At 40.3% G+C, this 10,448-nt stretch overlaps 1 protein-coding gene across 1 annotated transcript; it reads right to left on the reverse strand.

The window, feature by feature from the left end:
• Positions 1–1,352: 1,352 nt before the first annotated feature.
• On the reverse strand, positions 1,353–10,187 carry BANF2 (BANF family member 2). Its single transcript, XM_043981379.1, has 2 exons — positions 10,059–10,187; positions 1,353–1,499 (listed from the first exon to the last, which is right to left on the reverse strand). The coding sequence occupies exons 1-2, from the start codon at positions 10,185–10,187 to the stop codon at positions 1,353–1,355; spliced, it is 276 nt and encodes a 91-aa protein (XP_043837314.1).
• Positions 10,188–10,448: the final 261 nt, after the last annotated feature.

Below are 10,448 nucleotides of genomic sequence, written 5' to 3' on the forward strand. Positions count from 1 at the left end.
GACTCTTCTTCCCTGTCCTCATTAGATTGTATACTTCTTGCTCTGTGTCTATCTTTCCATTTTCATGTCCTGCACAGATTTTTGTGAAGAGAGCTTCCAGTGAAGAATTCCTACTGCTAAAAACAGATTAGCAACTGTTCTGTAATTTATAGTTTTAAGAGAGTTGCCCAGGGTCATACACCTAGTTTGTTTCATAGAAGGGACCCAAACCCAGGTCTTCTAGACTCCCAATGCAACCCCCAACCATTCTATGCTATTTCTCCCCTTATGCATATAGCAGGTGCCTAAGGATTTTCGGAAGTGTGAGAAAGTGAAGCTATTTTTTCATTTGGCCATATTCTGAGTCTAGAATAGTGTGATGTACACTTCAGATTTTAATAAATTATGAGTTCAGTTCTCTCTCTGTGCCCAAGCTATCATTAAAAAAAAGTATGAGTATTCCATGAGCCTTCTCATGTTGAAAAGGGGAATTGTCCTTATCTCTTTTATTTTCTTTACTAGTTACTGGCCACGGTGAACTAAACCCATGTATGTTATAAAAGAGACATGTCTAAGACCAAGTGGGTGGTGATGGTAATTATTGGCAGAAGGCAGAGGAGAGCAGGAGGACAAAACTAAAGGAATAGAATTACAATTGTCTAGAGCTGGTTCCGGGCCAGATTGTGACAATGCTAAAGTTTGTTCCTTAATGCCCCCTTCTTCACCCTTCCTACCACTCACCCCTCCAGTATCTTTCCTGCTTACAACATCTCTGGTAGGCATCAGTGTCTTGGAGGGCAAGCTATAAACCCGCATGTAAAATTCTGGCATTTAATGAGGTCATGACTTTCAGGGGTAATCACTGCATAGAAAACAAAACGACTCGAGGTTAAGGAATTCCCTAGATGGTAGAATTTCAGGTAATCAATGGGGGGGTCATATTTGGAGTGTAGAAGAGTTTTCTCCCAACCTTCTGGTCATACCAGGTCATCTACATCTAAGATGGGCCTTTAAGGAGAATGGGGCTTTTGAGATGCCAGGTGTATACAGCACATTGTTGGCTGTTTGGCTCATCTCACCTCAGCCCTATGGAGGCTTGGGACCAATGTAACAGAAGTACAGTCCCCAATCAGGCTGAGAAGAGAAAGAAAATCTTGGAGGACATACAGATCCATAATCAGAAGTTGTTCCCATTCACTCTCAAAGTATCTTTGGGTAAGGAATGATCTTGGTTTCCTAGTCTGGAAAGGGAGCCTACCCCAGGCAAAACAAAACAAAACAAAAAAGGTCTGAGACTTGGGTTTTAAGCACATTGAGATAAGTTTAATCCCATGGTCCAAAGTTACCAAGAAAGAGATGTTGGGTCTTAATCTTTAGAGGAAGGTGATACACCACTCCCGAAGGCATCTGGAGATCATCTGGGCTTCTCGTTGAGTGGCACCACATGCCAGCATGAGCCACATCTGGAAGTCTTCTTCTTTCTTGTGCATGAGGAGGAATTGACCCAACAGTACGTATGCCTGAGAGGAGGCAGCAGAGGGATGAGACAAGGCAAGAAGGAGAGAGTTTGACAGGGTCATTATGGGAAGGAGAGTCAGCTTGGCATAGTAGATAGAGAGGACAGGTCTCAGAATTAGAAAGAGCTAAGTCCCAGCTCTGAGAAATACTGTGTGACTTTGGGGAAATCATTGAACCACTCAGTGCCCCAGGCTACATCTTAAGACCATGGTTTTCAGAGTGGATGCCAATCTCATTGATAGAAAATTGCCTTCACTCAGCTTTTTCTATTCCAATAAAATCACAGGTCTCATGCAAAAAAAACCAGACAAGGGGCAGCTAGGTGGCGCAGTGGATAGAGCACCGGCTCTGGAGTCAGTCTGGAGTTCAAATCCGGCCTCAGGCACTTAACACTTACTAGCTGTGTGACCCTGGGCAAGTCACTTAACCCCAATTGCCTCGCTAAAAAAAAAATTTTAAAAAAGGAAAAAAAAAAAACCCAGACAAAAAAGCATAAAAATTACTATTCTCTTTCTTCCCCAGAACATGAGACCACAGTTGTAAGTAGAAGCCAGCAAGGTACAGTATGATTAAATACTGATACGGTTTATGAGGGGGATTATGCTCTCTGCTTCTCTGGAGGTGTTAAGAACTGGTTAGAAGTCATTTCTCAGGGCATGGCTACCACTGTGTCTTAGGGTGACTTCTGGATGTGTCTCTCAGGCATGGGATGAGAGGTTTCTAAAAACAAACACAGGTAATTAGATGCCATAAGAGTATCCTATTTGACTGGAAACACTATATAGCAGAAGACTGAGACTGAGACTAAGAAAAGACCTGGGTTCTAGAGCTACCAATTCCACTAAGAAAAATCACTAACATTTACATAGTTTTTTTAAGGTTTGCAAAGCACTTTTAAAATGTTATCTTGGGGGGCAGCTAGGTGGCAAGTGGATAAAAAGCACCAGCCCTGGATTCAGGAGGACCTGAGTTCAAATCCAGTCTCAGACACTTGACACTTACTAGCTATGTGACCCTGGGCAAGTTACTTAACCCTCATTGCCCTGCAAAAAAAAAAGTTATTTCATGTGATCCTCACAATAATCCTATAGAGCAAGGTACAATTATTAGTACCATTTTCAGTAGAGGAAACTGAGGCAGACAGAGGTTACATGACTTGCCCAAGTAAGTGACTAAGGCAAGATTCAAACTCAGGTCCTCTTGACTCCCAAGTCCAACACTCTATTCACTTTGCCACTCAGCTGATAATAACTAGTTGTATGACTTCAGACATATCATTGTACCTACATGTACCTCTGTTTCTTCATTATCTATAAGTGGAGACCAATATAATCTGTCCTCCCCTCACCCCCTTATCTCTCTAGTTTCATGAGGATCAATTGAGTGTACATGAAATCATTTTGGAGAGCATAAGGTCCTATTAAGGTAAAATATATTATTATTTTTTATACATGTACAATCACATTAAACATATTTCTGCATTAGTCATGCTGTGAAGAAGAATCAGAGCAAAAGGGAAAAACCTCAAAAAAGGAAAACAAAAATAGTAGAAATAGTATGGTTCAATCTGCATCTAGATTCCATAGTTCTTTTTTTTTTCTTCTGGATTTGGAGAGCATTTTCTATCATGAGTCCTTTGGAACCATCTTAGACCATTGTATTGCTGAGAAGAGTCAAGTCTATCACAGTGGATCAACACACAATGTTGTTGATACTGTGTACAATGTTCTCCTGGTTCTGCTCATCTCACTCAGCATCAGTTCACGTAAGTCCTTCCAGGTTTCTCTGAAATCTGCCTGCTCATAGTTTCTTCACATTGATTGTTTAAAACTTTGTGTTCTTAGTTTTCTTCCTCCCTTCTCACCCCTCCCTATGGAATCATGCAATTCAATATAAGACAGACATGTGCACTTATGCCAAACATTTTCACATCAGTCAAGTTGTGAAAGAAAATAGACAATAACTTTAGAGAGAGGAACTAACAAATAAAATTACATTTCAATCTGTATTCAAATACCATCAGTTCTTCCTCTACTGATGGTTTGCATTTTTCATAATTCCTTGTAATAGCATCCTGCTCATCATTTCTTTCACAGTTACTATTGCTAACTGTATTACCCTCCATCCTATTCCCTTCCCTTGATATTTACTCTATTTGCTATCTTCTTTCACCCTATTCCCTCCTCAAAAGAGTTTTGCTTTTTACTGCCCCCTCCCTCAATATGCCCTCCCTTCCTTCACCTCTCCCCTCCTTTTCCCCTTCCCCTCCCCACCTTCTCTCAGGGCAAAATATATTACTATACCCACTTGAGTGTTTATGTTATTCCCTCTTTGAGCCAATTCTGATGAAAGTAAGGCTCATTCACTCCTCCACTCCTTCCCCATCTTCCCCTCCACTCCATAAGCTTTTTCTATATATTATTATTTTTGACCTCTCTTTTCTCATTTTCTACATCCTGGAGTGAATTGAGCTTTTCTAGTCAAGTGAGAAAGGGTATTTGAAGCTACTTCTCTCCCTCTATAAAGATTCTCTAATGAACTAAAAGCAAATATAAAATTAAAATTTGACAAATGAAGTATTGCTGTCTTAGGTTGTCTGCTGCTGACTTAGGACCCAGGGATTGTGGTTTCCTCTAAAGAATACATTATCATATTTTAGGTGTCCTCCCTGCCACCCCTAAAAATCATGTACCATTTGTTTTTTTTAAATCTTCTAACAAATCATATATTCAATTCCTATCTGCTGCAAAATTTGTTTAAGGATACATATTATGAAAATGCTACATATTATATTCAGTCACATTTTTGAAGTAGAGTACATTTCATATGATGTTGCATGGCATAATTGCAAAAGTATGTATGGTTATGTGGTTTTAAAATTATCTTATCAATGTCTACCATATTTTCTATGGTAGACTTTATTGAGACACTTTGTCAAAACTCATGTAGTTCCTTGCCTCCCATTCATCCCAACGGTTATTAATCTTATCTGGTCCTTAAAAGTCTTCTACTCAAATAGCTAATGCTGCAAATGCCTGGTGGTGCAGACAATGCATTTCATGCCTTCATTCTATAGCTAGGGAAGGAAACTAAGGTCCAGTCCTATGAAATCTCCAACGCTCGGCTGCTATAATCAGCTGGACATTAGATGCTGAAGCCTCAACCAGATTACTCTAGGGAAAGCCAGGGAATGCTTGGTATGTGAGACAAGAGGAAAACTTTCCAGGAATGTCACAGGAAAAAGGAATTCATCTTGCAAGCTCTGTAACCAATCTACAATCTGATGCTTTCTTTTCTTTCTTTCTTTCTCTTTCTTTCTTTCCTTCCTTCTTTCTTTCTTCCTCTCTTTCTTTCTTTTTTTTTTTTTTGGTTTCAGTCTACATAGCCAATCAGGAAGGCTAAAGGGAAAAGTTAACTTTTATTCTCTAAAGGGTTTAAGGAAGATGAAGTCTTGGCTGTACATAGACTCCCTCCATTTCTGATCCTGCAACCAAGAGATGAATAAGCAAGTCTTTCTCTCTATGGGATGGGAAGGCCAAATCCAGCCACAGGACGTTTGAGGTTTTGTATGTATGCCTTTCAAAGGAGTTACCAAATGCTTGCTTTCAACATAGCTCCTTGGCAGGACTGGTTCAACTTACACAAAATAAGCCAGACTATGGCTCAAGATCCCAGGAAGATTTTCTAGGTTATACCTCCCCTCCAATTCCCAGAGAATTTCAGGGAGGATTGGTCACTCCAGAGACCTCTATGGACAAATTCCCCATGAATTGGGAGGCATTAATTGAAGATTGTTAGAGCTATATACACTATAGTGGGGTTCAGAAGAAATATTAGGGCATAGTTTCTGCCCTCAAGAAGCTTACAGTTTATTTGGGGAGTTCAGACAGGTATAAGGATGGCTGCAAAATAATGAGATAGATTTCCATTGATAAAATATGAAAATCACAAGAAAAAATAATTCTACAAGTGTCTGGTGGTTCAGGCAATGGTTTGCCCCTTCAGTCTGTAACTGAAGAAACTCAGGCTTAGTACTCTATCTTCTTATTGGTTAATTTGATTATATCAACAATGTGTTTTTTGGCCCTATGTGAAAGACCTTACCTTCTAGAAATTTACATTCTTCTGCTTTCACTGGGTCATTGCCCCAAAGCAGATTCTGCAATTGTTCCTTACTACCTACAGAATAAAGTCCAAACTCCGTACCTTGGCATTCAAGGCCCTCTACTACTCTGGACTTAACTTACTTTTTCAGCCTTATCTCCCACTTCTGTCCCTTCATAAGTCTCTCCCTTCCTTTCAGACTCATTGGTTTGCTCCTTTCCCCCTAAACCCATTGTATATTCTTCCCCCTACCTTCTCCTCTCCATTTAGCCCACTCTTATCCAAGTTCTGTAAAGTTTTCTAAAATCATTCCAGTTCATGGTGACCTCTCCCTCTTTTGACCTTACGTGGCACTTATTGTCTGCATCATTTAGTGCTGGGATCATTGATTATCTTTCCATGTTTGACTTGGGGAGTTTGCCTCACAACTTTGTCATCATAATCTATATATTTCCTTTTTCCCCAGCTAGACTGAAGGTTTCTTTTGGGAAGAAGCCATTTTGAAATACATCTTCAGCAGGTTGTAGCTCAGTGTCCCACGTAGTAAGTGTTTAACAAGTATATGCTGAGGGGGCAGCTAGGTGGCACGGTGGATAAAGCACTGGCCTTGGATTCAGGAGGACCTGAGTTCAAATCCAGCCTCAGACACTTGACACTTAACTAGCTATGCGACTCTGGGCAAGTCACTTAACCCTCATTGCCCTGAAAAAAAAAACAACAACAAAACCCAAGTATATGCTAAGAAATTTATTCTAAAGAGTTAAGATGATAGAAAGAGGTTCTTATGGTTGAACCTATAATCTATAGAGTGGCTTGAAAGTTGCTTAAGTGGCTTGAAAGTGAATCTAACATTTCCCCAAATTTGAACTGCTAGGCAGCTAGGGGATAGAGCACTGGGCCTAGAATCAGCAAGACTCGTCTTCCTAAGTTCAAATCAGTCCTCAGATGCTTACTAACTACGTGACCCTGGGCAAGTCACTTAACTCTGCCTCAGTTTCTCATCCATAAAATGAGCTGGAGGGGGCAGCTAGGTGGTGCAGTGAATAAAGCACCGGCCCTGGATTCAGGAGCACCTGAGTTCAAATCCAGCCTCAGACACTTGACACTTACTAGCTGTGTGATCCTGGGCAAGTCACTTAACCCCCATAGCCCTGCCAAAAAAAAAAAAAAAATGAACTGGAGAAGGAAATGCCAAACCACTCCAGTATCTTTGCCAAGAAAACTCCAAAATGTGGTCACAGAAACTCAGATACAATTGAAATGACTGAACAATAACAAATCTGAACTAGTAGGAGAACTTTAAGATCTCAGTGTTGTTAAAAAGGACATCAGAAGGGGGCAGCTAGACGGTGCAGTGGATAAAGCACCGGCCCTGGATTCAGGAGTACCTGAGTTCAAATTCGGCCTCAGACACTTGACACTTACTAGCTGTGTGACCCTGGGCAAGTCACTTAACCCCAATTGCCTCACCAAAAAAAAAAAAAAAAAAAAAGGACATCAGAGGTCATTTAGTCTTTAGAGGTCTCTGAAGAAGAATCCTCTCCCTACATCCCCAACAAGAGGTCATTCTGTTTTTGCTTGAAGACCTCAGGAGGGTAGCCCGTTCATTATTAGATACCTTTAATAATCAAGAAATGTTTTTCTTACCTAAAGCTTAAAGTTTCCTAGTCTTTACCTGTGGTTTCCATCCATTGCTCCTAATTCTGTCCTCTAGGGAAGGAGCAGAACAAGTCTCGGCCTTCTTGTATATTATCCATCCCCAAACACTTGAAGGCAGTTATCACTGTGCCACCTTTCTAGGCTTAACTGTGGCTGCTTTTTGCAGATGCTATTAACAGTGGTTCTGAACCCAAATATTCATGCTGAGACGATGGTAACAACATGTCAGCTTTCCCCAAGACCATTCAAGGAGCAGAGGAGAGAAAATTCTCTCTCTTCTGCCTATCTCCTAAATTCTTTTTAATAGAAAAAACAGATTTTAAGAATATCTTGAAGGACCCAAGCTGCTTCATGTTGATGTATTGCTAGGATATAGACATAGACACAGATACAGACACATATACATAGACATAGACATACATACACATATATACGCATACTTGTATGTATGTATATATACATAAAGAAAGTAGAGATCTAGTAGGATAAAATGTTTTACTTCAAAGTTAAAAAATATGCTTTAGTTGATGTAGCCCTTTTAGTATTAAAGTGGGCTTGTGAGGGGGTAGCTAAGTAGCACAGTGGATAAAGCACCAGCCCTGGATTCAGGAAGACCTGAGTTCAAATCTGACTTAAGACACTTGACACCTACTAGCTGTGTGACCTTGGACAAGTCACTTAACCCTTGTTGCTCCACACAAAAAAATTTTTTAAATGCAAGCTGTTTCTCTTTTTTTTAAAAAAGTGGGCTTATGATAAGGACTGCTTCCCCTGGAGCCTGGGGTCTCATGCCCATCTGCAAAGCAATTTCTTTCTATGGCTTCAGTAATGGTCCAAGGCTTCTGTAGGTAGGGGTGGAGGTTGGGGGAGAAAAGATACAACTGTAACATGTCCACAGATGAAATAAATATTTGCCTGTGTGGTGTAATTTACAGGTCTACGAAGGCCCAGCTAAATAATATCTCCCATTCTGGTGCCTGAAATTCTACTTTTCTTATTCTTTCACTTTAAGAATGATATTCTGTCAAGCCTCTGTAAGATAGCTACTCACATCACTGAAAGGATGGAAAAGGAGGAAGAAACAGGAGGATGGATTCATGCCAAAGCAAAACTTTACCTGCTTCATAATTTTGCTTAAGGTTAGAGAAAGAATCATTATTAACTTCAAATCAGGCACACTAAAGGGCTGTGGATATACTAAATAACAGAGATTAAATTCATTTTCAGTGACTTACAACTTGGCTCATGGTAATTTTGTGTTGTAGCCCTTGTTCGTCCCAAGAACTCTATGACCTATTATTTGCTTTTATAAATACTAATTTTTTTGGGGGGGGAGTGAGGCAATTGGGGTTAAGTGACTTGCCTAGGGTCACACAGCTAGCTAGTAAGTGTTTAGTGTCTGAGGCCAGATTTGAACTCAGGTCCTCTTGACTCCAGGGCCGGTACTCTTTCTACTGCACCACCTAGCTGCCCCTATACTAATTTTCTTTTTAAGAGTTTTAGGTACAACTTGAAAGAACTGGCCATGCTAAGGACTTCTTGGAACCAAACACTTTATTTTTGTTTCATTTTCCAATCTACCAATTTCCCCCTATTCTTACCTTGAATGTCTTTCCCTCCCCCTTTCCCCCAAAAGATACTATTAAAATGCTACATGACATCTTTTTTTTACTTTCTTCAATAATTGAGTTGTCTATGGTTTCACTGTTGTAGTTACTCCCTCTATTGATAGATTGCTACCCCTTGAGTTATTGGGGGCAAGCAAATTGATTGCCTGGTGGCCAGCCTTCTAAGTGATAAGAACCAACTAATTTATCTGGCTGGTCTCAGATGTTAGACACCCAGTCCATTGTTCTTCCATTCTTAAATCCTCCCGAGCTTAGTAGGATCCTCCAAATCTTGTACTATACTGTTATAGCCTCTGAGAATGCTGGGTCATCTCTATACCATAGTAAGGCATGAGGGTAGGACTTGAATGGAAGATATTTTATAAAGGGAATGGAAATCAACTTTGTTTTGATATTTTCATGATATCTCACCTTGAAATAATAAAAAAAACTATCCTGAGGGAATGGCAATAGCCAGTTTGTGATGGCTACTTGCCCAGAGTCTTGGCAAACCCCTGATAGTGCTATTTGGATGTTACTCTCTTTAGTTAAGTCCTTTTAGTTAAGGACCAGAAGAGTAAAACAAACGAATAGACAGCCTTTAGGTTAGATATGTAGGGGCCAGGGTTGTTTAATTATGTTTGCCTTAAGGTATTTGAATACTAAATGCATCTCCCTTAACGTTTACATATTGATTTCTCCTTTAGAATGTGAGCTTCTGGAGGGTAAGGTGTATTTTTTTTTCTTTTCTTTATATCTCTAGCATTTTGCATAGTGCCAGACACATAGTAAGTACTTAATAAATGTTTGTTGATTAACTAATACAAACCCAGGCTGAAATGCCTTTAGTCAAGCCATTATTTAAACAGACCCTTAGAGATACCACAACAAATCAATAAACTAGACTAGAAGCAAGGTTTCCCTGCTAAACAATTTCTAATGTATACAACAAAGGCTGCCATTAAGAGAGTGTGGATAGGGGCAGCTAAGTGGCGCAGTGGATAGAGCACCGGCCCTGGATTCAGGAGGACCTGAGTTCAAATCCGGCCTCAGACCCTTGACACTTACTAGCTGTGTGACCCTGGGCAAGTCACTTAACCCCAATTGCCTCCCCAAAAAGAAAAAAAAAAAGAGTGTGGATAGAGAGAAGCGGAATGAGTGAAGAGGGGTTAGAGAAAGAGAGACAATTACCTTATCAAAACCACGGTCTATTAATTTGACAGCGAGGTCTTTATCAACTCCATCCACAAAGGCAACACATTTCTCTCCTATAGGCTCACCGAGAAAGGTCTTTAACTTGTCTGATAGGTAGTCGGTCATTCTCTGTAACATTAGAAGGAAGGGGGGAAAGGAGCAAAGCCATGAGCAAGCCTCCACAGCACTACTAAAAATTGCTGTTCTAGGGCAGCTAGATGGCACAGTGGTAAAGTGCTGGCCCTGGATTCAGGAGGACCTGAGTTCAAATCCGGCCTCAGACACTTAACACTTACTAGCTGTGTGACCCTGGGCAAGTCACTTAACCCCAATTGCCTCACTAAAAAAAAAACCAAAAAACAAAAAAAGATGTCAAAAATTGCTGTT

The sequence above is a fragment of the Dromiciops gliroides genome, chromosome 2 (genome assembly GCF_019393635.1).
Source record: "Dromiciops gliroides isolate mDroGli1 chromosome 2, mDroGli1.pri, whole genome shotgun sequence".
NCBI classification, from domain to species: Eukaryota; Metazoa; Chordata; class Mammalia; order Microbiotheria; family Microbiotheriidae; genus Dromiciops; species Dromiciops gliroides.

What these genes read in the sequence shown, in the direction of transcription:
- BANF2 (XM_043981379.1), bottom strand. Translation starts at nt 10,187, where the DNA reads ATGACCGACTACCTATCAGACAAGTTAAAGACCTTTCTCGGTGAGCCT. An exon ending in TAGACCGTGGTTTTGATAAG is followed by an intron (nt 1,500 to 10,058) that starts GTAATTGTCTCT and finishes GCCTCCTCTCAG; the next exon opens with GCATACGTACTGTTGGGTCA.